We start from the raw sequence: 27,649 nt of genomic DNA, 5'->3' as shown, positions 1-27,649 counted from the left end.
CTCCTTTGTACTGTCACGTCTTCTGTACGTAGGTATACACACGTAAAAGTTTAAAATCGCTTAAATGCCACTCATGAATGCAATGATCGAATAGATGCATGGGGTTGGATTCTGTAGATTTGGTGTGTTTCTCTGGCATAAAGTTAATTCACACTTGTCCTAAGAATCGGGGACCATTGTATTTTTTTCCGATAGGCAAAGCATTTTGCGCACCAGTGACCTCATGCAAACAAAGGGAATCCCAGATTTCTAGGATAATTGTGAACCTGGCTTAAGGCCTGTTTCACACTAGCTCCTAAGAATCGGGGATCCATTGCTTATTGCATATTACTTTCCGATAGACAAAACATTTTGTGTGACAAAACATTCTCTTCGCCTCAGACGAAGAGAATTCCTGATTTTTAGGACAAGTGTGAACAACTCTCGGCGATGCATTGCAGTGTGAAAATTTACTCAAAGTAACAAAAAACGTCATTCATCAATTATCGTTGGTGACATATGAAAACCGGGCTTTATAATCCTTCGCCTTTGAAACCTTAATAAGTCACGCAGAGAATATTCATAGGAACGAATATCGAATTGCAAATGTATATGTAATGCATTATTTCTATTCAATTCTGTTTCATTCATTGCGTGCGAACTTTTGTTGCAATTTGAATGCCTGTGGAGCTGTAAAACAAAGATTTTTACAAAAAAACGCTTTCTTTTAAGAAAATCGGTAACGAGTGTTTAGGAGTGTTTATACGTGAAACAAGACACAATTGCAATGATAATTCGCTGAGGTAAATGAGCTAGGTGAAAATACACCTCCAGCGGTTGAAAACGTGAACCGCAAACAACAAACGGCAAAATTTCAACGTCAAGCCACGGTTTGCGGTTTAAGAAAAAACGTCAAACTACATCAGTTTCCTTATAACTATAAGCAATTGAAGTAAATATAATACTGGCTTATTTTGCAATCGTCTATTTAGCTAAAAGTTGGGCTGATCCGACATGTTGACAGTTGAATATAGCGTCACATTCAATCAAGCCAGATTTCTTGCCCTAAAAAATACAATCGCGCATATGTTTACGTGGTATGGCCATGCATGGTTATAGTAATTGTGTCAATCAAGGCCGGCCACTACTGGCTGTCTTACTGAAGTGGTGACTGGTGAGAAGTCTGCATGTAAACGAATTTAGAAAATTCGTTTATCTTTTTGCATTTTTTCACTTCTCACAATTGAAAAGAAAGTCAAGCGAAAAATTTCGTTCGATCAAAAATTCCGCACCACACTAATTCTCTCATCCGTTCTGTGCAAAATGTCGCACAATCGCTTTTTTGCGATCAAATGGGTAGTCAAGTAGTCAACCGTCAGCGAAAATTAAAACATAGCTACATCACAACATTGACGATACTTCAATTTTTAAAACCAATTTTAATGAAGACTAAATGCTGCATGGACAAATCAAATGGGCCTTCCATACAGTTGGCTGTACATAATAATTAACGAGCATTATATGCAGATTGGATCAAGTCCAGCTGCATGCTTAGTTACACAAGATTATATATATGACATTAAAATACTGACAGTATCACTAAGAACGATTATAAGGGATTTCAATTAAGCATCAGAATATCAATGACAGCAAGTTGCTTTTCCAATCTTGGCATTTCCTTTGATTCCAGATAGAAAATCAGCCCAGTTCTTTACATTACCAGCGGGTCCACCGGCATTGCAATTTATGGACATTTTCAAAATCTCGAAAGAAGACAAAACTTTATCCCAAATATTGACTCCGGTAAATTCTCCAGTGGCTGATTGATTAGCATTGAACCCACCTCCAACGCTGTCTTGGTCTTGACCCAGCACCCATGTGCCTTGGCCTGGAATTGGCTTTCCAACACTGCCAGAGATTGTGCCACTGCCAACTTTCCTTCCATCCTTGAAAAACGAATATCCGCCATCTTTTGATTGCCAAGTCATACAAATGTGATGCCAGCGTCCGTCGTTAATCTTGATATTGTGTGAGCTAGACAAAATTTACAAACAAGATTGAACTCAAGATTTTCTTACTTAATTGCAGACGCTGCTGCGGAATAGGAAATAATAACTAGGGATCCAAGGATAATGCAAAGTTTCCATGCCCTCTAATACCTAAGCAACCAGACATTTGTCCCAATAACATGCATAAACGCTTTGTCTTATGCCAGTAAAAATATAAAGAACTAGGTTAAACATTACCCTTAATCAAACAGGAAATTGCATGCTCAAAGTACTCAAATTACGTTAGCCGCGATATTGTCATATTGAATTATAATTTTAGTTGCTCGTGCAAAGCGGGCGCAAAGATCTCAGTTTAGTATATATTACAGGGTTCAGCAAAAAACACCATGTCTTTTCTCTTCGTCAAACAATTTATCATATGTATAAACAAGTTCACACTATGTGCCTGCCTGCCTGCCTGCCTGCCTGCCTGCCTGCCTGCCTGCCTGCCTGCCTGCCTGCCTGCCTGCCTGCCTGCCTGCCTGCCTGCCTGCCTGCCTGCCTGCCCTGCCTGCCTGCCTGCCTGCCTGCCTGCCTGCCTGCCTGCCTGCCTGCCTGCCTGCCTGCCTGCCTGCCTGCCTGCCTGCCTGCCTGCCTGCCTGCCTGCCTGCCTGCCTGCCTGCCTGCCTGCCTGCCTGCCTGCTGGCCTGACTGACTGATTGTATGACTCGTTTGAATTTCCGCCCCTCATCACAATGGCTACTAAAAAATGGAAAGGTATAAATCATATAAAAGATTTATTCGTTAAAGATAGAAGTCAAATCGAATATTTTTTATAAAACAGAAAAAATATATTAATTATCCTACCTTGAGGAAACTTTGGTTGGATCTGATCCATAATGCACAATGAGGAGTCTGAGATTTTCCATGCCCTCAATAATTATCTGGTTTATTGCTAATGGGACTGCGTAGGAAATGTAATGTGGATATCCTGTCACTTGCTTGGTCTTTACCCAGAAACACGTTGTGACTTCCTTCATCTGGGGAGCTCCCTGGCTTATTGCGTAGTCAACTGTGCTGCGTTTTGTGATTATAATCGACTTTGCATTGGAACCTTGAAAAATATATCAGATCTCACATCTGACAATACTGATAAAAAAATCAAAACATTGTATCCTTGATCTCCGTAAACATAGTCATAGTATAAATATAATATGTGCGTTCATATTTGTACTTACATTGCTGTTTCCGCTTAGCCATTGGTCGGCAAAGTTTGTAAAAACCGTCCCATCTTTCTTGCAACTCAGTTTTTAGCGTTTTACAATTGCAATGCTTTCCAAATGGTAAAGGTACAAAAGATTGATTGTTCAACGAACAGAGTAACACAGCCGCTTCTGATTTCTTTTTCAGTTCATCCAAAAAGGATTGGCAGCAATCTTTAAATGATTTCGCAGACGCTGACAGGCCAAGAATACCGAGGCAAAAAACAATTTTCAAAAGAGCGTTCATCATTCATATATCTAAAAAAAACCTATAATGTGGTAATATTAGTGTACATATAGTATGCATTCGTAACACCCGTTTTGCAGTACTAACCTTGGTATATATACAAACCAAATGACGCGATGAAGATAGTCGGACGAGTAATGACAGTTTTGTATGTAGCCTAGCTTGTAATTGTAGGCGTATTTGTAGAATACCATGGATTTAAACTGCTGAAGGAAGATGCGGATGTTTACTGTATAATTAACAATTATTGGATGAGGTTGAGTGTTGATATCACTGATGCGAAAACCGAATTCAATAATTGTTTTATTATGTATTTCCTGCAATTTGTAAAAATGCAGAATATTGACAACAAACTAGCGGCAAAAAATTACGTCACCTACGGATTATTTTCAATGTCGCGTAGGTGGCAAGACATTGAGAATTATATCTGTAGGTTAATTTTTGGCCAATCACAATCGAGATTGCATTAGTAATGCATAGTAATAATCTATTATATGCTGACGGAAGACAGTGAGTAATATCAGTGAGTATTTATCAGTGATTAATATCAGTAAGACCCCAAAACCAGCCCATCTTGTTAGATTTATATAAACTCACGTACTCTCGGCGGTGAGATGTAAAAGCCCTTTCTGATCCCAAATTTTGATGACTAAAGATAAAATTTGCCGACTTACTGACCAGAGTAACCCCCCCCCTTGCACGCACCTCCTGCAGTGTCGCCGCAAAACGTTTGATCTTTGTATTCTTGATACGTGTAAGAATTAGATTACGCGGTGGTATCCATTGAATTTAATTCATCATCATCGTCATCATCTGTATCGTTATTATCATCTTGTTCAACGTTGTCATTGTTTGTTTTAACTTTTCATCGATATGTTCCAGCAATGGTTCATCATCACATCCAGTATTCCAGTTTGAGTAAAAAGCTTGAAAAGAGAACTAGATTCATTACTACATGCCCGCATTGTATTTACACAAGTGAGCTCGTGAAATATAAAAGGGTAACTGAGGAAAACAAATGTATAGAACGTTGATATTGCATGTAAATATTATCAATAAAACGGGCTAGTTTCAATCATCCAAAATACGACGATTTGTTCGAGAATGAGTTGACATCAGCATGCAAGTTTTAACAAAAAATTTCAATGGTCGAAGGCCTTTATAAAAAACAGACTCGGCAACCCTAACCCTACATAAACACGTTGTTAATGTAGACATACCTTTTGAGCCATTCCCAAGAAATACACAACTACTAAGTTATAATCTTGCTCTTTTAAGCAATGTATCCAGCCAAGCAAATACCAAACCTGGAATGAAGGAGAACGATGAACGATATAGAACCAAAGAGTTCTGGGATGTATATGTATAGGCCTACAGTATTTGGACTCTGACTATGATTATAGTTGTATGCAATTATCACTCTTACGAATGCAAAAGAGGACATATACCACAATCTTTCTTGTTTCTTTCACAGCGGAATTTGAAGTCACGTTTGTACGTGTTGACGTGCCGATAATCACATTCACATACGCCAGGGTAAGAATCGTATACGACAAATCGCATAGTGTGAATGGGCCTCACGATTGTGCCGTTTCAGTTTTAGCTAATTGCTCCCACAAGGAAGCGTTGATGTACAAATAAATATTGTATTGCACCGACAGCACCGTGAATATGCATGTGTTGCACAGGGATCATATTATAGCTACCTGAACAAATTCATCATCTTTCGACAAAAGTTCCTCTAGCACATGCACTGCAAGCATTCTATTCAGTGAAAGGACGCGAAAGAAGCACAAATTTTACAATGAAACTGTACAATGTATGTTTATATAATGCAGAGAATTTTTGCATTAATTAAACGAAGAATACAGGGTGTCTCAAAAAAAACGCAACCACTTAAATATGCAAGACATTAAAACAGCTCTAAAGCACAATAGATAAGCACCTCTAGGAATTGAAAATGGCTCTTAATCCTTCATTTAAAATGCTAAAAGTCATTTTAGCTGAACTGTGGCGCAAACCCGAACAATATTAAAATTCTTGCATATTTAAGTGGTTGCGTTTTTTTTTGAGACACCCTGTAGATCAAAGGTATTTGCCAAAGAATTCTTATAATTATGTTGTTGGCAGATGACGTGTGTAACAGCAGTAAATAACAGTATTTCCATCATTTGAAAGGACCGCCGTATCTGTTATTTTAAAGCATAATAACGATCTGCAACAGACTTTGGCTTTCGCACAATCGGCCCCTGACGCCTTTTAAAGTCGTTTACAGAATCGTTGTACAGTACATTCAGTAATAATATTCATTATTATACATTATAGTAGTAAAAGCAACTTGATTGGCTAATAGTTGACAGATAAATCGCGCAATCACGCAAAATTCAGTTATCTGCTAGCAGATAACTGAGTTATCTGCAAGTGAGCCTGCGGTGGTTAACAAGCGGTATTCATTTGAATGTATTTATGTACTAATAATTGATGTATTTTTGGATGTTGCTATTAAATAAGGTTTTTCATTCGTTAATACTATGTTCACTATTCTTCAAATGTATGATAAAACAATTATTGAATTCGGTTTTTGTGATATGCAGAGTTATCAAGGTCTCTATAAGCGTAGCCTCGCCTTCGGCTCGGCTGATAACGCTTACCTCGACCTTGATAACTCTGCATATCACAAAAACCTCATCCAATAATTGTTTATTATTCAGTAATATATAGTACGCAGAAAATGTTTAGATTTTCTTAATAAGAAATTTTTCTTAATTATGTTTTCTTATTAAAAACATTTTCTTCTTATTTCAAAAAAATTTTCAGGAAATAAGTTTTTTTTCTTGAAATAAAAAAACGATTTTTTGCTGTGTAATTACTGTAGCAGAATCTATTTCTAACCTTTAAAGTTGGATCATCGCAGCCATGCCACAGATTGAATCCTTTTAACAAAGTTTCTTTTGCCTCCTAAAATCCAGTATATACATATACAGGGTGAGTCAAAAAAAACGGACACCTTTGAAATTCAAATTAGCTGCGAACTTATAGCTGGAATATGACAATTCCCATGTACAATCAACAAAAACGATTTGATAATACTGTTCTTTTGTATTTACCGAGCTTAGAATGCATTTTAACTCCCAATGGGAACAAACTTTATGTCTTAGGTTAATTAATATGATATGCTTCGTATACCTATGAAATATTTTAAGCAACTTCTGTCACATTACAGCCGCTATGCGACTAATTTGAATTTCAAAGTGTCCGTTTTTTTTTACTCACCCTGTATACTAAATATTTGTGATTTCAAGATATTCAATAATGAAGTAATTTCATGCCCTGAGAAATAAACAAATAAACAGAAAAGCATAAACAAATAAACAAATAAACATAAAGCGAGGTTTGTGTAGTAAATAATGAAGTAATTTCATGCCCTGAGAAATAAACAAACCTCGCTTTTCTGTTCACTCAAGAGAAAATTAGCCATGACTTGATAAGCCTCCGGGTTGTTTCAATCATGTTCTATTGCTTTTTTACCGACCTGCATGTCGTTTCCGCAGATATGTAAAAAATAAAATTAATAAATTGGGGTCGTTGGTATTTTAACATAAATTAGGACATTACCAGCAATCGGTGAGGTATATTTCTGCTAGTAAGCAAAGCGCGTTTGAAATATCTCGATCTAAAATCTCCACCTTTTCAGCACCGCTAGCTGTTATCCTGCATTGAATTAAGATACATTTGTTTGGAGCATAAATTTGAATGCTTATTTGCTTATTAGTATATAAATGAAAAAAAAAAGTGGCAAGATAACGTGGCAAATATACAGTATAACGAGTCGAGATTACTGTCTGTTTTTACCTAAGTTTGTTACTAGTTTCTTAATTTTAGATTCGTTACCACAACGAAAACTAGTACGACTACGAAATTTTTGGAACAATCATTGGTTCTCATAGTCATAGGTTTACGTCTTCATCATCCGCCACTGAAAAACAATACATCGCAAATACGAACCAGCCTATAAATATCTGCTTTATTTACTGAATCCTTTCTCAGCCTCAATTTCTATGGCGTGCTGTAGACACTCTTTTTTCTTCTGGTGAAGAAAAACTCACAAAACGTTTTCTTGACATGCAATTTTATTCAAATCATAGAAGCTTTTAGAGAAAGTACATTACACCAATTTTTCCACAACTAAGCAAACCTGAAGATAATTGTCAGTACCATTTTTGTAAGCCTAATAATTTTTTTAAATAGAATTTAATACCCTATCTAGGTTTTGTTCAAACTATAGTGAACTAAGGCTATATCTAGCCATCTTATTTGAGATAACATAATTATTGCCAATACAGAGGTGGAACCTTAGACCATATATATATATATATATATATATATATATATATATATATATATATATATATATATATATATATATATATATATATATATATATATATATATATATATATATATATATATATATATATATATATATATATATATATATATATAAACAACTTAGCATCAAATGTGGTATAACAACTTAGGAACTAACTCTCTCAGGACTGACGAAGTCCCTCAGGTCGAAACGTTGACAGACAAAGGGAAGAATCCCAGATTCCTAGGATAATTGTGAACCTGGCGTAAGACCTGTTTCACACTCGCTCCTTTGAATCGGGGATCCATTGACTATTCTATATTACTTTCCCGTCTTTCCGATAGACAAAGCATTTTGCGCACCAGCAACCTCAGACAAAGGGAATTCCAGATTTTTAGAACAAGTGTGAACCAGGCTTAGGCCTGTTTCTCATATGTCATCGACACTCGGCGATGCCTTGTTTGTGGCTGGTGACGAAGAAAATTTACTCAAAGTAACAAAAAACGTCATTCATCAATTATCGTCGGTGACATATGAAAACCAGGCTTTATCAGTCCTTCGCCTTTAAAAAACCTTAATCGGCTTGAACTCGTTGTGGTAAATAAGTGAAAGTTACGCAGAGAATATTCATAGGAAGGAATATCGAATTGCAAATGTATATGTAATGCATAATTTCTATTCAATTCTGTTTCATTCATTGCGTGCGAACTTTTGTTGGAATTTGAATGCCTTTTTTATGATTGACATGCACACGATATCAATTAGTGAGCTGTAAAACAGATAAAGAAGATTTTTACAAAAAAACGTTTTCTTAAAGAAAATCGGTAAACTCGTTGAAAGAAAACTCAGGCCAGAAAATTACCGTAAAGAAGGTTTGGATATTCAATGTCTACTAGGAGTGTTTATACGTGAAACGAGACACTATTGCAATGACAATTCGCTGAGGTAAATGAGCTACGTGAAAATACACCTCCAGCGTTTGAGAACGTGAACCGCAAACGTCAAACGGCAAAATTTCAACGTCAAGCTGCGGTTTGCGGTTGAACAAAAAACGTCAAACTAAATTTCTCTCATAACTCTCGAAAAACACATACAAGATAACAATTAAGTTATAAGGTCGGTGCTTTAAAAAATTTCGGGTTTCCAGACATCAGTTGGACTCATGCATGCGCAGGTAAACTTTTGAGCACCTAGCCACAATTATTTTTCCTATAACTATAAGCAATTGAAGTAAATATAATACTGGCTTATTTTGCAATCGTGTATTTAGCTAAAAGTTGGGCTGATCCGACATGTTGACAGTTACATATAGCATCACATTTAAGGGACGAGAACAAATTATATACTTCCTTAAGTCAAAGATCAAACATGTCTGCATTGGCCTAAATAATACAATCGCGCGTATTTTTACGTGTTATGGCCATGGTTATATTAGTTGTGTCAATCAAGGCTGGCCACTACTGACTGTCTTACTGAAGTAAGCCTTCCATCCAGTTGGCGGTATACATAATAATTAACGAGCAATATATGCAGATTGGATCAAGTCCAGCTGCATGCTTAGTTACACAAGATTATATATATGACATTAAAAACTAACAATATCACTAAGAACGATTATAAGGGATTTCAATTAAGCATTAGAATATCACTGACAGCAAGTTGCTTTTCCAATCTTTGCATTTCCTTTGATTCCAGATAGAAAATCAGCCCAGCTCTTTACATTACCAGCGGGTCCACCGGCATTGCAATTTCTGGACATTTTCAAAATCTCGAAAGAAGACAAAACTTTATCCCAAACATTGACTCCGGTCAATTCTCCAGTGGCTGATTGATTAGCATCAAACCCACCTCCAACACTGTCTTGGTCTTGACCCAGCACCCATGTGCCTTTGCCTGGAATTGGCTTTCCAACACTGCCAGAGATTGTGCCACTGCCAACTTTCCTTCCATCCTTGAAAAACGAATATCCGCCATCTTTTGATTGCCAAGTCATACAAATGTGATGCCAGCGTCCGTCGTTAATCTTGATATTGTGTGAGCTAGACAAAATTCACAAACAAGATTGAACTCGTAATTTTAAAGTAGCATTTTCTCACTTAATTGCAGACGCTGTTGCGGAATAGGAAATAATAACTAGGGATCCAAGGATAACGCAAAGTTTCCATGCCCTCTAATACCTAAGCAACCAGACATTTGTCCCAACATAAACGTTTTGACTTATGCCAATAAAAATATAAAGAACTAGGTAAACATTAACCACCCTTAATCAAACAGGGAATTACTCCAAGTACTCAAATTACGTTAGCCGCGATATTGTCATATCAAATTATAATTTTAGTTGATCATGCAAAGCGGGCGCAGTTTTCTCAGTTTAGTATATTACAGGGTTCAGCAAAAAACACCATGTCTCTTCTCTTCGTCAAACAATTTATCATGTGTATAAACAAGTTAACACTATGTATGTGACTGCCTGCCCTGACTGACTGACTTACTGTATGACAGAATGATCGGTATGATTTGGTTGAATTTCCGCCCCTCATCACAAATCACAATGGCTGCAAAGTTTCCTCAAAAACTTTGCACAAAAAAGAGAAAAGTATAAAATCATATAAAAGATTTATTCATTAAAAGATAGAAGTCAGATCGAATAATTTTTGTAAATCAGAAAAAAATATCTTGATATCCTACCTTGAGGAAACTTTCGTTGAATCTGATGCATAATGCACAATGACGAGTCTGAGATTTTGCATGCCCTTAATAATTATCTGGTTTGTTGCTAATGGGACTGCGTAGGAAATGTAATGTGCATATCCCGTTACTTGCTTGGTCTTTACCCAGAAACACGTTGTGACTTCCTTCATCTGAGGAGCTCCCTGGCTTATTGCGTAGTCAACTGTGCTGCGTCTTGTGATTATAATCGACTTTGCATTGGAACCTTGAAAAAAAAATAGAAGAAAAATATATCAAATCTCACATCCGACAATACTGATAAAAAAGAAAACATTGTACCCTTGATTTCCGTAGACATAGTCGTAGTATAAATATAACATGCGCGTTCATATTTGTACTTACATTGCTGTTTCCGCATTAGTCGGCAAAGTTTGTAAAAACCGTCCCATCTTTCTTTCAACTCAGTTTTTAGCGTTTTACAATTGCAATGCTTTCCAAATGGTAAAGGTACAAAAGATTGGTTGTTCAACGAACAGAGTAACACAGCAGCTTCTGATTTCTTTTTCAGTTCATCCAAAAAGGATTGGCAGCAATCTTTAAATGATTTCGCAGATGCTGACAGGCCGAGAATGCCGAGGAAAAAAACAATTTTCAAAACAGCGTTCATCATTCAAATATCTGAAAAAAACTATAATGTGGTAATATTAATAGTGTACATATAGTATGCATTCGTAACACTCGTTTTGCAGTACTAACCTTGGTATATACAAACCAAATGACGCGATGAAGATAGTCGCACGAGTAGGTAATGATAGTTTTGTATGTAGCCTAGCTTGTACTTGTAGGCGTATTTGTAGAATACCATGGACTTAAACTGCTGAAGGAAGATGCGGATGTTTACTGTATAATAATCTATATATTAAATGCTGAAGGAACACACTGATGTCTAATTGTAGTATGAATGATGAATCTCTCCAGGGATTAACTGACAGACCGGGTCTCAAAAGGAATAATTTTGCTCTTCTCAACTAGCAGATATAATATACAATGAATTGAAAGCAAGCCTGCCTGGTTTATTTAATCTAACTTCCAATTCTATGTTTGAACCTGATAAACTCTAAAAAACGCGCGCCTACACTAAGCGGGTTTAGCTTTTAAGGCAGAGGACAACTGCCTAAAAGTGAAATGCAACTGCGCATGCTAACAAGAAATTTGTATAGGAAATTTTCTGCGGCGGACGCGTTATATGATAACAAAAAGAACACAAACATCCTTCCTGTCTGAATTCTGCATGCAAGTATACTGTTGATGAAATTATTCGCAGGACAATTAAATACATAGCTTAAGCAAGTAAAGTACGTATTGTAAATGAGCATAGAATCACGAGCTTTGATTCGGGACGCAATTGTAGAACGAAGCTATACGGTATAGCACATGCAGATGGTATAATTGAAAACGTGTAGTGTACAATTATATTCAGAAGCAATAACGGTGGTATTTCGACAAACCAGGTCTGTTTTCTCTTTTTTCCCTACTTCACAAGATTGTCTGCTGGAGAAGGTTCTTGAAATTTAAAATATTTCAAATAAGGAGTGCATGCACGTATCATTTGTTTTACTCTCGAGTCTCGATTCTCGACACACGCGAACACCAGCCATGCAGATAATTGCCACGTCTTTGTATGGTTGTATTATAATTGTGTCAATCAAGGCCGGTCACTACTGTCTTACTGATGTGGTGAGAATTCTGCATGCAAATGATTTAGAAAACTCGTTTGTCTCATGCATTTTTGAATTCTCACAATTTAAATTTACGAAGCTCAAGCGAAAAATTTCGTTCAATCGAAAATTTGGGCCTAGTGGAGAACCACCTTTATGCTCTCTTCCGCTCTGCGCAAAATGTCGCCAAATCGCTTTTTTATGCGATCAAATGGATAGTCAACCGTCAGCGAAATTAAAACATAAATCACATCAATGACTTCAATTTTTAAAACCAATTTTAATGACGACAGAATGCTGCATGGATAAAACAAATGGCCTTCCATACTGATACGGCTACATAATAATTAACGAACAATACAGATTAGATCAATTCCAGCTGCATGCTTAGTTACACGGATTATATATATGACATAAAAACACTAACACTAAGAACGATTATACGGAATTGCAATTAAGCATTAGAGTATCACTGACAGCAAGTTGCTTTTCCAATCTTGGCATTTCCTTTGATTCCAGGTAGAAAATCACCCCAGGTTTTTACATTACCAGCAGGTCCACCCGCCTTGCAATTTCTGGACATTTTCACAATCTCGAAAGAAGACAAAACTTTATCCCAAATATTGACTCCGGTCAATTCTCCAGTGGCTGATTGATTAGCATTAAACCCACCTCCAACACTGTCCTGGTCTTGACCAAGCACCCATGTGCCTTTGCCTGGAATTAGCTTTCCAACACTGTCAGAGATTGTGCCACTGCCAACTTTTCTTCCATCCTTGAAGAATAAATATCGACCACCCTTTGCTTGCCAAGTTATACAAATGTGGTGCCAGCGTCCATCGTTAATCTTGATATTGTGAGATCTAGACACGATTTACAAACAAGATTGAACTGAGGTTTTTTTTTATTACGAGAAAATGTTGTAGATGTTGCAATAGAATAGGAAATTCTCATAAGTAGATTACTTAAAAAATATTACAGCATTTCGAAAATTCATGGGTGAAAGGAAAAAAATAATTTTCTATAAATCAGAAGAAGGTATATCTGCATTTTCCCACCTTAAAGAATGTGAATTACTGGGATCTGAGTTGTGGTGCCGAATGCATAGTCTTAGATTTGTCTGCGTCATGACGTATATCTGGTTTGTTGCTCCTTGGACTGCGTAGGAAATGTAATGTGCATTTCCCGTCACTTGTTTGGTCTTTACCCAAAAACACATTGTGACTTCGTTCATGTCTGGAGCTCCCTGGCTTATTGCATAGTCAACGATACTGCGTCTTGTGATTATCATCGACTTTGCATTGGGACCTTGAAAAATTAGAAATAAAATGTCAGACCTCAAATTATATTTTAATAAACTATAGTTAATTTAATTTAATAGCCTAAAATTTTGCCGCGTCAACTCAAAAATCCATGCGCACCTAATAAATATAGAGGCCTGTTCGTGACCACTGTAGAATATAATCTGATGTTTGTACCGAATATTTTGCGTATCTGGCCCCCATGCACGCGGCTCCTACGCTCATGTACTTCTGTAAGTGCAATAGCTTACAATATAGAAATTCGTCCGGGGCATAACTGAATATATGAATATCACACCCCCCCCAATTATCAATCTAGTTTTCCCCCACCTACCCTATAGTACAGAGTCTTAGTATATAGTTCCATATATGAGACATTGCGTCATTGTCGTTCCATATATGAGACATTGCGTCAGTGTCATTGCCGGTGCATGGCCATTGGGAAGTCAGTAATAATGAAGACCGTTATATCATGCACATATATACTGCATGATTATACTAAAACTATGATTGTCAATAATTATACTTACATTGTCTGTGCTGTATTGCTGGGCAAAGTTTGTAGTACCGTTCCCACCTTGTTTTCATCTCTTTTGTCAGCGATTTACAACAATTCTTTCCAAGAGGCAAATTTATATAGTCATAGGTTTCAAGATTATTTGGCGAACACAGTAGCGTAGCGGCATCTGATTTTGATTTCAGTTCATCAAAAAACGCGGATTTACAGCGAATATTAGATGATTGCGATGTTGGCGGGACAAACGTGAGTAAAAAAACGAATTTCAAAACGGCCGAGTTCGTCATTTCAAATGTCTAAAACAAATAGAATATAGCTAGCTGTTTATATAGATTTTCATGCATAGCTATACTGGTACTATAACCTAAAGTATATTAAGTTTTAGCTAATAAGGATATTTAGCTAATTTTATAACATTTAGGATACTGTGTGTTGAAAAAGATACACATGCATTTCGGTCTAGATTTTGCCGGAAATTTAACTAAGGGTAGCAGACGAATTGACGGAACTATACCTAACTCGATTCATTGCTTCACCCTGCTTTTCCTATATAGCGATATATAACCTCGATATCCTATATAGATATATATCAAGTTTGTTTTACCATTATGGTTTACCTTGGATCTCACGACTCACGTAACAATTTTCTATCGCAATGTCAATGAGAAAGACTAAACCTTTCCTTCAGGTAGTCCAACGAAAAATGGTGATATTGCTAGATGGATAATGCATTTGATAAAAAAAATCCTCACATTATGCATATATTAATAACATCTTCCTTCAGCAAATTCCTGTACGTATCGTGTATACAGCTATAAATACATGCATATATATTATAGCTTAATAAACATTATTCTATATTTATCAATTCTCTGGCTTTGAAACCTTGATTGGCGTAACTCGTTATATCGGAAATAAGAGAAGTGCGTACTAATTCTGTGTACCCCAAAACGTACCTATATATATGTGAAGTCAAACTTTTGCAGTGGTATTTAGATGCCTTTTTTATATGCTAAACATGCATGCACAAGTGTGTAATTGAAAACGGGACTGTGTGCATTTCTCACAATGAAAGCCTTCAAATGCGTTCTCTCGTATTATTAAATCATCGCGGGTGGCGTACGCCCGCGAGATGCAACTTGAGCAGGGATGGCAAAAACCGTTTACGAATGGGGAATATTGCCTCAGCGAAGCCTTATTATAGCTAGCAAATCTAAACCGAGTCAGAACAAGTGACCCAGTTTTCGGCAGGTCAAGGCATGTCAAATAATGTCTACATAGTCTATATAATGTCTACATAGTATATATAAGGCTATAACTGTTTATATTTATAGGAAAATTAAAAAAATATTTATATACAGAGCTTTACCACTCAGTAACACAGCAAGCATTTCTGGTAAGCCGTTTAAAGGAGTTGCCATTCTCTTTGTTGGATGTTACTATATATAGAATGATCGCCAGAGTTTTGGCTATGCATGCTACTAAATTATATAAAGAATTAGCAGTATATATATAGCATTCGCTCTCGTCAAATAGCTGAGCCTCGTTGGCTGTCAGCTTATATATTTTTTCGTATGTAGTCACTGCAAGATGCATGAGTTTAACTTTAGGATATGTTCGTAAGGATGCACACTCATCCGCATTCGAACCGGCAAATGATAAACGCGCTGTACGTGGAACAATTACTATATATGAAACGAGTTAATTGCGTTATTGATTATATATACGCTCAGGAAAAGCTTCAATCTTCTTTATTGGCTGTTCGAAAAAAACGTTAACCTCCGACTCCGAATAGAACATGCGTTAACACAAGTGTCTGTGTCTTCCTTCAGCAATTCAATTACGCGTATTTTTCATATAAACGCATGAATATCAGCTAAATAAACATTTATAATCCTCGGAATCCTTGGACAAATAAAGCCTCGTACAGACGAGTAAGTTTTCTTGACCCGAGTTCTCCTGCTCGTGCATGCATGCATGTGTATGACGAACAAGCTTTCCTTGACAAGTTTCCGTTGCCACGTTTTATGAATGCCCCTTGAAAAACAGCTTAAATAAACTGAAGGGCTCCCGTTGTTAAATAATTTATTCATAATAATAATTATAATAGTAATTTTATTATATGAACATGAGTGTTATATAGAGTTATACGCCACCGAGAAAAATTGTATTTAAACACAAGTAAAACTTCTTTATTTTTTTCTTGCGGTCCGAATTCATATTTTAGCGTTTCCTGCAATCTGATTGGCTACGCGAGCGGTCCGTATCGGGCCGTACGGACCGCGCGAGATTTAAAAACACAGAGCCAACGCTAAAATATGAAATCGGACCGCAAGAAAAAATCTATTATTTACCAGTTTAGTCGGTCCGTATAGGGAAATATTTTCCTCGGTCTCAAAAACGTCCCTAGGCCTTGGGCCTCGGACTGTTTTTGAGACCTTGGACAATATTTCCCAATACGGACCTCCAATCTGGTAAATAACATATATATTTCCTCGTAACCATATAATATTCCCTATATATATACGGATTGGCGTAATCTGTACAGAGTAAAAAAAATACTATAATAAAAAGTTAGGTTTTCTTGTTTATTTCATGTCGGAATCAGGTCAATTCCTTAGTGGCTGATTGATTAGCATCAAATTGATCAAACCCACATCCAACGCTGCCTTGGTCTTGACCCAGCACCCGTGTGGCTTTTCCTGGAATTGGATTTCCTGTACTGTCAGGGATTGTGCCTTGTAAACCTTGTAAAATGAATGATTTACAAACAAGATTGAACTCATTTAATATTACGAGAATTTTCCTTCTCTATTGTTATTGTAGATATTGCAGAATAGGAAATTCTCATTGAAAATATTTGAAACTGTTTTCTATAATTAAATCAGAAAAAGGTATATCTGCATTTTCCCACCTTAAAGAATGTACCTATACTGAGTTATGGTGCCAAATGCTTAGTATTAGATATTTATGCGTCATGACGTATATCTGGTTTGTTGCTATATTGACTGCGTAGGAAATGTAATGTGGATTTCCCGTCACTTGCTTGGTCTTTACCCAGAAACACATCGTGATTTCCTTCATGTCTCAGTGGAACTGCCTGGCTCACAAATGCTGCGAAATTGTGAAAAATCGACCGTAGCGGTTGCCTCGACCGGGCACAAATGAAAAGAAAATCCAACGAAAAACTTCGTTCCATCGAAAAATACAGCCCAGTAGAAAACCGCCTTTATTATCCTTTATGCTCTTATGCAGTTGCTGATTCCGCGATCCACGCAAAATGTCGCATAATTTATTTTTGCGATTAAATCAAATTTCGTGTAACATCAGACTTTCCGCGTTTGACGTCATTATAAGAAAGGTCTATTTTGCAATTTCTTGAGGGTTTTTTTTGCTTCCAAATTTCTTTCAATTTACAGTCTTTCCTTCAGAACTGGGAATCTTTAATTTTTTTAAGCTCCCAAATCATACTGAAATTTTTCAAGCTAATTTTGTTTGCATTGCCAGGACTTGAAACATTTGTCCTTCGATTGAGAGACCAAGGTCTTAACCACTAGACCACCACATCATTCGTTGAAAGCTATTGTTCTTTATTTGACCTAATTATCCCTTTCGAAGTATTTTAAATCAAATAGTAATTTCGTTGGCAAAAAACCTTTGCTATGCAGGATTCGAACCTACGGCGATCGTGTGTTGATACAAAACTTACATATATATATATATATATATATATATATATATATATATATTATATATATATATTATATATAATGATAAATGTTGTGATAGAAACTATCGTGATGACAGAAACTAACGCATACAAAATCGTCCGGACAGAGTGCTCAATGCTTGCGCAGAGCGATATAACACAGGATGAGAAACACGAGTTACTTCATCGAATTTTATTTACTACAGAGCTGTTTCGTATGACAAGCGTTTATATATACCTACATATATATATATATATATATTTATTTAGGTATGTATTAATATATATATATATAATAATTATATATATTATATATATATATAATTATATATATAAATATATATATATATTAATATATATATATATACACCCATTTGCAAAAACATTGGCCGCAGATAGATAGATAGATAGATACTCGAAGTCTAATTAGAATTGCATATGACACAACATATGCAATTCTAATTAGATCTCGAGTATCTATCTATCTATGTATATGCGGCCAACGTTTTTGCAAATGGGTGTATATATATATATATATATATATATATATATATATATATATATATATATTATTTCACAAAAACCCAAAGCGCCCCGTTTAAGCTTGCAAGAAGTAGACGAAAAAACGGGGCCAGGTATGAGACCAAGAGTCGAAGGTTCAGTATAATATATGACATTGATCGATGTGGTGATTGTGGGTTTATTACACGGTCACTAGCTGCTACAGCGAAGGGTTTTTTAATACTTAAGGCGGGTTTTCACTAGGCGAAAGAAACTCACAGATTCAGTGAACAACCACTCCGTGTTCCATTTCTATTACTGAGTGATAGTCGCCCCATCGCTTTTTTGGGATCAAATGGGCAGTCAACCGTCAGCGAAATTAAAATATATACATCACGACAATGACAAATATGACAATACTTGTAAAACCAATTTTAATGACAACAGAATGCTTTATGGATAAATCAATTGGCCTTCAATACAGATATATGACCACATAATAAACGATAATAATTAACGAGCAATACAGATTAGATCAACTCCAGCTGTATGCTTGCTTAGTTTCACGGATTGTATATATGACATCAAAATACTAACACTAAGACTATTAAAAGGAATTGCAATTAAGCATTAGAGTATCACTGACAGCAAGTTGCTTTTCCAATCGTGGCGTTTCCTTTGATTCCAGATAGAAAATCAGCCCAGCTCTTTACATTACCAGCAGGTCCACCGGCCTTGCAATTTCTGGACATTTTCAAAATCTCAAAAGAAGACAAAACTTTATCCCAAATATTGACTCCGGTGAATTCTCCAGTTGCTGATTGATTAGCTTCAAACCCACCTCCAACGATGTCTTGGTCTTGACCCAGCACCCATGTACCTTGGCCTGGAATTGGCTTTCCAACACTGGCAGGGATTGTGCCACTGCCAACTTCACTTCCATCCTTGAAAAATGAATATCGACCACCATTTGCTTCCCAAGTTATACATATGTGGTGCCAGAGTCCATCGTTGATCGTGATATTGTGTGAGCTAGAAAAATTTACAAACAACTATTGAACTGGTAATTTTATATTACGAGAATTCTCTCGAATCTGAGTCTCGCCGTCAATTGTTGCAGTAGAATATAGGAAATTCTCATAAGTATAGAAAACTTTTATTTAAAGAATTTGAATTTGATGGGTGTAAGGAAACAAAATCATTTTGTATATTGCATTTTCCCACCTTAAAGAATGTACTTTACTGGGGTCTGCGCCCTGGTGCCAAATGCTTAGTCTTAGATTTGTCTGTGACATCACGTATATCTGGTTTGTTGCGAATGAGGCTGCGTATGAAATGTAATGTGCATATCCCTTCACTTGCTTGGTCTTTACCCAGAAACACATCGTGACTTCCTTCATCTGGGGAGCTCCCCGGGTTATTGCGTAGTCAACAGTGCTGCGTCTTGTGATTATCACGGACTTCGCATTTGGACCTTGAAAAATTACAAAATAAAATAAATCAAACCTTACGTTCGACATATTGGAAAAAACAAAATGTTGACTATTGATTATTGTATACAATATACCCTTGATTACCCTTAGTATATATGTGTACCATATTTGTACGTACATTGCCGGGTTAGTCGGCAAAGTTTGTTAAAGCCGTCCCATCTTTCCTTCAACTCATTTTTTAGCGTTTTACAATTGCAATACTTTCCAAATGGTAAAGGTACAAAAGATTGATTGTTCAACGAACAGAGTAACACAGCAGCTTCTGATTTCTTTTTCAGTTCATCCAAAAAAGATTGGCAGCAATCTTTAAATGATTTCGCAGACGCTGACAGGCCGAGAATGCCAAAGAAAAAAACAATTTTCAAAACAGCGTTCATCATTCAAATATCTGAAAAAAACCCTATAATGTGGTAATATTAGTGTACATATAGTATGCATTCGTAACACTCGTTTTGCAGTACTAACCTTGGTATATACAAACCAAATGACGCGATGAAGATAGTCGGACGAGTAACAGTAGTTTTGTATGTAGCCTAGCTTGTACTTGTAGGCGTATTTGTAGAATACCATGAACTTGAACTGCTGAAGGAAGATGCGGATGTTTATGGTATAATAATCTATGATCTGCTGAAGGAAGACACTGATGTCTTATGTGGTATGAATCTATCCAGGAATTAACTGACAGGTCGGATCTCGAAAGGAATAATTTTGCTCTTTTCTAATTAACAGGTATCATATACAATAAATTGAAAGCAAGCCTGTATACTTCATAAAAAATCTCGCCTAAATTAAATGGCGCAACAGGGTAAGCGAGTTTAGCTCTTAAGGCCGATGACAATTGCCTAAAACTGAACTGTAACTGCGCATGCTAACAAAAGATGAGAAATTTGTATAGGAAATTTTTTGCGGCGCTCGCGTTATATGATAACAAAAAGAACACAAACATCCTTTCTGAATTCTGCATGCAAGTATACTGTTCATGAAATTATTCGCAGGACAAATAGTTTAAGCAAGTGCGTATTGTAAATGAGCATAGAATAAGTTTAACTAAATAAACATTGTAAACTTATACGACGAGCTTTGATTCGGGACGCAATTGTAGAACGAAGCTATACGGTACAGTATACAGATGGTATAATTGAAAACGTGTAGTGTACAATTATATTCAGAAGCAATAACGGTGGTATTTCGACAAACCAGGTCTGTTTTCTGCTTTCTTCCCTGCATGCTTCACAAGATTGTCTGCTGGAGAAGGTTCTTGAAATTTAAATTTCAAATAAGGAGTGCACGCACGTATTATTTGTTTTACACTCGAGTCTCGACCACTGACCTATACTAGATTATAGATTCTAGTATAGGCAGTGGTATCGACACACGCGAACACCAGCCGGATAATTGCCGCGTCTTCAATTAAACACGGTTACAGGACAGTGCTACAAGTATACTCCCATATACAAGGGAACCTTTCGGTATTGATTACTTCTGAATTTTCAAACGCGTCAACAAGCATGCACCCACGGTTAATAGACTTTAATTACAGCAAATAATTCAGGTAGAGTAATAGCGGGAAACTGAAGCTAATTCAGTGTGTTCATTAGCCAGAGACCAGATATTTAACATGCCATTAACTGTACGGTTACACTATGCTAAAAAAATTGATGCTACATATTTTTGAACGTAGAGACTCTGGACTACCAGCCATTCCATGGGGATTTAAAATGTTTAATCGGCTACAGTGAGTAATATCAGTATAAGACACAAAAACCAGCCCATCTTGTTAGATTTATATAAACTCACGTACTCTCGGCGGTGAGATGTAAAAGCCCTTTCTGATCCCAAATTTTGACGACTAAAGATAAAATTTGCCGACTTACTGACCAGAGGGGGCGTTCTAAACCGCCTCCCTTGCATGCACCTCCTGTAGTGTCGCCCCAAAACGTTTAATCTTTGTTGACTATTCTTGATATGTGCAAGATCACACAGTCGTATCCATTGAATTTAATTCATCATCATCGTCATCATCTGTATCGTTATTATCATCTTGTTCAACGCTGTCATTGTTTGTTTTAACTTTTACTTCAGATAAAAGTTCATCAATATGTCCCAGCAATGGTTCGTCATCACATCCAGTTTGAATAAAAAGCTTGAAAAGCGAACTAGATTCATTACTGCATGCCCGCATTGTATTTACACAAGTGAGCTCGTGAAATGTAAAAGGGTAACTGAGGAAAACAAATGTATAGAACGTTGACACTGTAAAATCCACCCGTATACAAAACGTTTGTGAGAAAAGAGATATAGAGATTTCAAGCTTTCAATGACAATTGTGCTCATCAAAAATTTAATGGTCGAAGGCCTTTATAAAGAACAGACTCGCAACCCTAACCCTACACAAAAACGTTGTTGATGTAGACATACCTTTTGAGCCATTTCCAAGTAATACACAACTAAGTTATAATCTTGCTCTTTTAAGTACTCTATCCAGCCAAGCAAATACCAAACCTGGAATGAAGGAGAACTATGAACGATATAGAACCAAAGAGTTTACACTTCTGGGATGATATATAGGCCTTAGACTCTGACTATGAGTAGTTGTATGCAATTATCATTCTTACGAATGCAAAAGAGGTCATATACCACAATCATTTTTATTTCTTTCACAGCGGAATACACAGGGTAAGAATCGTATACGACAAATCGCATAGTGTGAATGGGCTTTACGATTGTGCCGTTTTAGTTTTCGCTTCCTTCCACAAGGAAGCGTTGATGCACACATACTGTAAATATTGTATTGCACCGTGAATATGCATGCGTTGCACAGGGATCATATTATACCTGAACAACTTCATCATCTTCCGACAAAAGTTCCTCTAGCACACTGCAAGCATTCTATTGAAAGGACGAAAGAAGCAGCAAGTTTACAATAAAACTGTACAATGTATGTTTATATAATGCAGAGAATTTTTGCATTAATTAAACGAAGAACAGATCAAAGGTATCTGCCACAGAAGTCTTATGTTGTTGGCAGATGACGTCATCCTTTAATGTGTAACAGCAGTGAATAACAGTATTTCCATAATTTGAAAGGACCGCCATATGTATTATCTTAAAGCATAATAACGATCTGCAACAGACTTTGGCTTTCGTACAATCGGTCCCTGACCACTTTTAAAGTCGTTTACAGAATCGTTGTAGTTCATTCATTTACAAAATTAAAAATCCCAACTCATGTATAAATTTTTACTCACATCCAACTCGTTCACCTCTATTAACATTTTTGAAAGTGATATCCTTGATTCGTATGAAGGCATCCTAGCACTCTGAAAAAAATTCGTGACTGAAAAATTGCTTCGCACTGAAAAATTTCACACCAAAATGTTGGACTGTATAGAGTATTACACTATATTCAGTAATAATATTCATTATTCAGTAATATGTAGTACGCAGCAAATGTTTAAATTTGCAATTACTCTAGCAGAATTACTCTAGCATTACTCTACTGTCTTACTGATGTGGTGAGAATTCTGCATGCAAATGAATTTAGAAAATTCGTTTGTCTCATGCATTTTTGAATTCTCACAATTTAAATTTAGGAAGGCCAAGCGAAAAATTTCGTTCAATCGAAAATTTGGGCCTAGTGGAGAACCACCTTTATGCTCTCATCCGTTCTGCGCAAAATGTCGCCAAATCGCTTTTTTGCGATCAAATGGATAGTCAACCGTCAGCGAAAATAAAACATACATGACATCAATGACTTCAATTTTTAAACCTAATTTTAATGACGACTCAATGCTGCATGGATGAATCAAATGGCCTTCCATACAGATGGCTACATAATAATTATCGAGCAATACAGATTTGATCAATTTCAGCTGCATGCTTGCTTAGTTACACGGATTATATATATGACATCAAAATACTAACACTAAGAATGATTATAAGTTGCAATTAAGCATTAGAATATCACTGACAGCAAGTTGCTTTTTCAATATTAGCATTTCCTTTGATTCCAGACAGAAAATCAGCCCAGGTCTTTACATTACCAGCGGGTCCACCGGCTTTGCAATTTCTGGACATTTTCACAATCTCGAAAGAAGACAAAACTTTATCCCAAACATTGACTCCGCTGAATTCTCCAGTGGCAGATTGGTGACGTTGAAACCCACCTCCAACACTGTCCTGGTCTTGACCCAGCACCCATGTGCCTTGGCCTGGAATTGTCTTTCCAACACTGCCTGGGATTGTGCCATTGCCAACTTCATTTCCATCTTTGAAAAATGAATATCGACCACCATTGGCTTGCCAAGTTATGCAAATGTGGTGCCAGAGTCCATCGTTAATCGTGATATTGTGTGAGCTAGACAAATTTTACAAACACTGAATTAACCTGATGATTTTATATTACGAGAATTCTCTCACCGTCAATGTTGCAGTAGAATAGGAAACTTTCATAAGTATTACATCATTAAAAAAAGGTATATCCGCATTTTCCCACCTTAAAGATAGTGAATTACCCAAATTTGAGTTGTGGTGCCAAATGCTTAGTCTTAGATATTTATACGTCGTGACGTATATCTGGTTTGTTGCTCCTTGGACTGCGTAAGAAATGTAATGTGGATATCCCGTCACTTGCTTGGTCTTTACCCAGAAACACATCGTGACTTCGTTCATCTGAGGAGCTCCCTGGCTTATTGCGTAGTCAACCGTGCTCTGTCTTGTGATAATCATCGACTTTGCACTGGGACCTTGAAAAATTAGAAGTAAAATGCCAGCCGTCAAATGATATTGTAGATCATATAATTATATATATAATGAAGTAAACCAAGTTTATTGTTTTTTTATCTTCGTGTTATTAGCTCTATACTTCGGTATATCGAGCACTCTACTCATATATAATTATGAGCCGTTTTCATGCCCTTATATATATACTATAAAACTATATATGATTGTTGATAATTACATTGCTTGTTCCGTATTGCTGGGCATAGTTTGTTGTAACTGCATGTACCAACTTTTTTCCAACTCTGTTGTCAGCGATTCACAACAACTCTTACCAAGAGGCAACTTTATATAGGTTGCCTTGTTTGGCGAACAGAGTAGCGTAGCGGCATCTGATTTTATTTTCAGTTCATCAAAAAACGCGGATTGACAGATATTACATGATTGCGATGATGTTGGCAGGACAAACGTGAGGAAAAAAACGAATGTCAAAACGGAGTTTCCAATTGTCATTTCAAATGCCTACAAATATAATACATACACTGTGATATACATGGTAGCTAACTTTGTATTGAAATGTAGCAACAACAAAAAATTTTACAGCATGTATATATATTATATATATATTATATATATATATATATATATATATATATATATATATATATATTAGTGCCAACGTCTATAAAAGTCTTTCTTAGCTTTCATTATATAATAAAGACATTGTTTGAACCGGGGATATATGTTCAGTTAAGTGTAAACGAACAAACTGATTTCGATTTAAACTTTCAAAACCCCCGGAGGTTTATTTTTCTAAGCAAGTCGTCTGTAGTATATGTAGTGCCATACATGCATCTTCTAAGAAATGAAAAATGGCTTCCGTGCGAATTTTGAATACACACTATACTGCATGAATATGGTTTTTAACGAAAAACAAACTAAAATATGAAACTTTTTACAGAGTTCAAAAAATACACATGCATTTCTAGGTTTTGCTGGAGAATTAACTCACTAAACATCGACCTGAAAGAGTGTTAATGTTAGCTGACGATTTAACGTGGAACTATATAATTATCTAAAATTCGATTGCTTCACTCTGCTTTTCTTAACGATTAATCTTTATCATCTCTCTAATGAATGCAATAAGCTTTATATTTTCTAATCAATGCCCTGCATGGGTGCGTAACTGCACGGCATGCACGCGTGCGGAAGCTAAAAGTTCGAATTGGTTGTTAAACATATCAATAGATGAAAAATATGGTTATATCAACTTTTTCTTACCATTATTGTATGGTTTAACTTGTACCTCGCGTAACAATTTTCTCTCGTAATGTCGATAAGAAAGACGCCAACCTTCCCTTCAGGTAGTCAAACAAGAAATGGCATAATTATATTGCCAGATGATGTATTATATAGTGTGAAAAAATCTGTTCCTGGACTGCATGTTTTTCATCAGTGTCTTAATTCCTTTAGTATTTCAAGTAGGAAGTACGTATCCCTTTTAAGAGCTCCTTTGTACTGTCACGTCTTCTGTACGTAAGTATACACACGTAAAAGTTTAAAATCGCTTAAATGCCACTTATGAATGCAATGATCAAATAGATGCATGGGGTTGGATTCTGTAGATTTGGTGTGTTTCTCTGGCATAAAGTTAGTTCACACTTGTCCTAAGAATCGGGGATCCATTGTATTATTTTCCGATAGGCAAAGCATTTTGCGCACCAGTGACCTCATGCAGGCAAAGGGAATCCCTGATTCGTAGGATAATTGTGAACCTGGCTTAAGGCCTGTTTCACACTAGCTCTTAAGGCTAAGAATCGGGGATCCATTGCTTATTGCATATTACTTTCCGATAGACAAAGCATTTTGCGCACCAGCAGCCTCAGACGAAGAGAATTCCTGATTTTTAGGACAAGTGTGGACAAGGCTTAGGCCTGTTTCTCAATTGCCACCAGCACTCGGCGATGCATTGCAGTGTGAAAATTTACTCAAAGTAACAAATAACGTCATTCATCAATCATCGTCGGTGACATATGAAAACCGGGCTTTATAATCCTTCGCCTTTGAAACCTTAATCAAATTGAACTCGTTGTGGTAAATAAGTGAAAGTCACGCAGAGAATATTCATAGGAACGAATATCGAATTGCAAATGTATATGTAATGCATTATTTCTATTCAATTCTGTTTCATTCATTGCGTGCGAACTTTTGTTGAATTTGAATGCCTTTTTCATGTTTGACACACGAGTGCATTTCAAAGTGGATTCTTTATAATTGCGTCATCTTGCCTAATAACCAACGTTCAACAAAAGCAGCTCTGTTTGCACTAAAATGGGTCCAAGAAAACGCTAGCTTGGAAATTCATATAAGCCATATTACATTGAACAAGACGCCGTTCTGGCGTTAACTCCGGCGCACGTGCCAGTCTTCAATATAGAGCTTCTGAACATAAACAATACAGTTCGCGTATTGTTTCGCATACATATTCGCATTTAGATGCCTTACGAACCTAAATGTTCGATCGCGAAATTCAGAAGCACATCGCAGTATAGAAGTTCAATTGTTCAAAAATGTAAATAAACCGCATGATACATTCGCTTCGTCTTACACTTTGCCTTTGGAATTCGCGCTTATATAGTTATATTAAATCTTCGATCCTGTGCAAACTACGCGACGTGTCAACGCGCCCATACACGACCACATCATCTTGTTAAACGGTGAAATAGCAGCGATATTATTAAAATAGGACCGGGTCTACATGTATTAAATATATTCTTACCCCAATTCAATCTAAACTTAATCGAACAGCATGAAAAGAACGGTTTATTTGTTCCTCTTGGAGGAATTGCCGTATCATGCGAGCGAAATCGAATCGCGCATTGGAAAATTAGCCAAAGCTGTGCACCACAACTCTTGGGAGATAAGACTGGGACGTAGATAAATACGGTCACATACACATTTTAAATACTAGTATATTTCGCGCCATTACAGACTTGCGACGACGAAAAATAAAAAAAAAAACAAAAAAAAAAACCGGGGCGAATTTTCAACTCCGTCGCTGACGCCGGAGTAATTAGCCGAGTGATTGCATGCTTAGAATCAATTAGTGAGCTGTAAAACAAGTGTACAAATGTTGCCATAAGCATTTTTATGCATGATGCAGTAAATTTTGTTTG

General features: G+C 36.5%; 5 protein-coding genes across 8 annotated transcripts; all 5 read right to left on the bottom strand.

Moving 5' to 3' along the window:
* Positions 1 to 1,439: 1,439 nt before the first annotated feature.
* On the bottom strand, positions 1,440 to 11,443 carry LOC114523268 (C-reactive protein 1.1-like). 4 transcript variants are annotated; one of them, XM_028544150.1, is made up of 4 exons: positions 11,272 to 11,443; positions 3,206 to 3,498; positions 2,835 to 3,081; positions 1,440 to 2,013 (listed from the first exon to the last, which is right to left on the bottom strand). In XM_028544150.1, exons 2-4 carry the CDS (start codon positions 3,477 to 3,479, stop codon positions 1,620 to 1,622), a joined length of 915 nt encoding a protein of 304 aa, XP_028399951.1. In that variant the 5' UTR covers positions 3,480 to 3,498; positions 11,272 to 11,443; the 3' UTR covers positions 1,440 to 1,619. The 4 variants fall into 4 exon arrangements, with proteins under 4 accessions (XP_028399951.1, XP_028399943.1, XP_028399959.1 ...); XM_028544142.1 differs by lacking the exon at positions 11,272 to 11,443 and adding an exon at positions 3,564 to 4,450; XM_028544158.1 differs by lacking the exon at positions 11,272 to 11,443 and adding an exon at positions 4,182 to 4,450.
* Positions 9,355 to 11,197, bottom strand: LOC114520289 (neuronal pentraxin-1-like). Its single transcript, XM_028540527.1, has 3 exons — positions 10,918 to 11,197; positions 10,534 to 10,780; positions 9,355 to 9,884 (listed from the first exon to the last, which is right to left on the bottom strand). The coding sequence occupies exons 1-3, from the start codon at positions 11,183 to 11,185 to the stop codon at positions 9,491 to 9,493; spliced, it is 909 nt and encodes a 302-aa protein (XP_028396328.1). The 5' UTR covers positions 11,186 to 11,197; the 3' UTR covers positions 9,355 to 9,490.
* Positions 11,444 to 12,563: 1,120 nt separating the features above from the next.
* LOC114523304 (sushi, von Willebrand factor type A, EGF and pentraxin domain-containing protein 1-like) lies at positions 12,564 to 13,469 on the bottom strand. The gene is made up of 2 exons (XM_028544185.1): positions 13,292 to 13,469; positions 12,564 to 13,096 (listed from the first exon to the last, which is right to left on the bottom strand). Exons 1-2 carry the CDS (start codon positions 13,465 to 13,467, stop codon positions 12,703 to 12,705), a joined length of 570 nt encoding a protein of 189 aa, XP_028399986.1. The 5' UTR covers positions 13,468 to 13,469; the 3' UTR covers positions 12,564 to 12,702.
* Positions 13,470 to 18,899: 5,430 nt separating this feature from the next.
* LOC114520278 (neuronal pentraxin-1-like) lies at positions 18,900 to 21,734 on the bottom strand. Its single transcript, XM_028540517.1, has 3 exons — positions 19,873 to 21,734; positions 19,486 to 19,735; positions 18,900 to 19,293 (listed from the first exon to the last, which is right to left on the bottom strand). The coding sequence occupies exons 1-3, from the start codon at positions 20,132 to 20,134 to the stop codon at positions 18,900 to 18,902; spliced, it is 906 nt and encodes a 301-aa protein (XP_028396318.1). The 5' UTR covers positions 20,135 to 21,734.
* A 1,750-nt stretch (positions 21,735 to 23,484) lies between these two features.
* LOC114523294 (neuronal pentraxin-1-like) lies at positions 23,485 to 26,150 on the bottom strand. Its single transcript, XM_028544175.1, has 4 exons — positions 25,755 to 26,150; positions 24,715 to 24,995; positions 24,250 to 24,499; positions 23,485 to 24,111 (listed from the first exon to the last, which is right to left on the bottom strand). Exons 3-4 carry the CDS (start codon positions 24,480 to 24,482, stop codon positions 23,718 to 23,720), a joined length of 627 nt encoding a protein of 208 aa, XP_028399976.1. The 5' UTR covers positions 24,483 to 24,499; positions 24,715 to 24,995; positions 25,755 to 26,150; the 3' UTR covers positions 23,485 to 23,717.
* Positions 26,151 to 27,649: the final 1,499 nt, after the last annotated feature.

Source organism: Dendronephthya gigantea, unplaced genomic scaffold (assembly GCF_004324835.1).
Source record: "Dendronephthya gigantea isolate DGI-Jeju-01 unplaced genomic scaffold, DenGig_1.0 000000F, whole genome shotgun sequence".
Lineage (NCBI taxonomy): Eukaryota > Metazoa > Cnidaria > Anthozoa > Malacalcyonacea > Nephtheidae > Dendronephthya > Dendronephthya gigantea.
Note: the sequence above shows the minus strand (reverse complement) of the source record. Positions and strands in the feature narration are given on the sequence as shown.

What these genes read in the sequence shown, in the direction of transcription:
- LOC114523268 (XM_028544150.1), bottom strand. Translation starts at nt 3,479, where the DNA reads ATGATGAACGCTCTTTTGAAAATTGTTTTTTGCCTCGGTATTCTTGGC. An exon ending in GGCTAAGCGGAAACAGCAAT is followed by an intron (nt 3,082 to 3,205) that starts GTAAGTACAAAT and finishes ATATTTTTCAAG; the next exon opens with GTTCCAATGCAAAGTCGATT. An exon ending in CCAACCAAAGTTTCCTCAAG is followed by an intron (nt 2,014 to 2,834) that starts GTAGGATAATTA and finishes AATTTTGTCTAG; the next exon opens with CTCACACAATATCAAGATTA.
- LOC114520289 (XM_028540527.1), bottom strand. Translation starts at nt 11,185, where the DNA reads ATGATGAACGCTGTTTTGAAAATTGTTTTTTTCCTCGGCATTCTCGGC. An exon ending in ACTAATGCGGAAACAGCAAT is followed by an intron (nt 10,781 to 10,917) that starts GTAAGTACAAAT and finishes TTTTTTTTCAAG; the next exon opens with GTTCCAATGCAAAGTCGATT. An exon ending in TCAACGAAAGTTTCCTCAAG is followed by an intron (nt 9,885 to 10,533) that starts GTAGGATATCAA and finishes AATTTTGTCTAG; the next exon opens with CTCACACAATATCAAGATTA.
- LOC114523304 (XM_028544185.1), bottom strand. Translation starts at nt 13,467, where the DNA reads ATGAACGAAGTCACAATGTGTTTTTGGGTAAAGACCAAACAAGTGACG. An exon ending in AGTAATTCACATTCTTTAAG is followed by an intron (nt 13,097 to 13,291) that starts GTGGGAAAATGC and finishes AATCGTGTCTAG; the next exon opens with ATCTCACAATATCAAGATTA.
- LOC114520278 (XM_028540517.1), bottom strand. Translation starts at nt 20,134, where the DNA reads ATGATGAACGCTGTTTTGAAAATTGTTTTTTTCTTTGGCATTCTCGGC. An exon ending in TTGCCGACTAACCCGGCAAT is followed by an intron (nt 19,736 to 19,872) that starts GTACGTACAAAT and finishes TAATTTTTCAAG; the next exon opens with GTCCAAATGCGAAGTCCGTG. An exon ending in AGTAAAGTACATTCTTTAAG is followed by an intron (nt 19,294 to 19,485) that starts GTGGGAAAATGC and finishes AAATTTTTCTAG; the next exon opens with CTCACACAATATCACGATCA.
- LOC114523294 (XM_028544175.1), bottom strand. Translation starts at nt 24,482, where the DNA reads ATGATTATCACAAGACAGAGCACGGTTGACTACGCAATAAGCCAGGGA. An exon ending in GGTAATTCACTATCTTTAAG is followed by an intron (nt 24,112 to 24,249) that starts GTGGGAAAATGC and finishes AAATTTGTCTAG; the next exon opens with CTCACACAATATCACGATTA.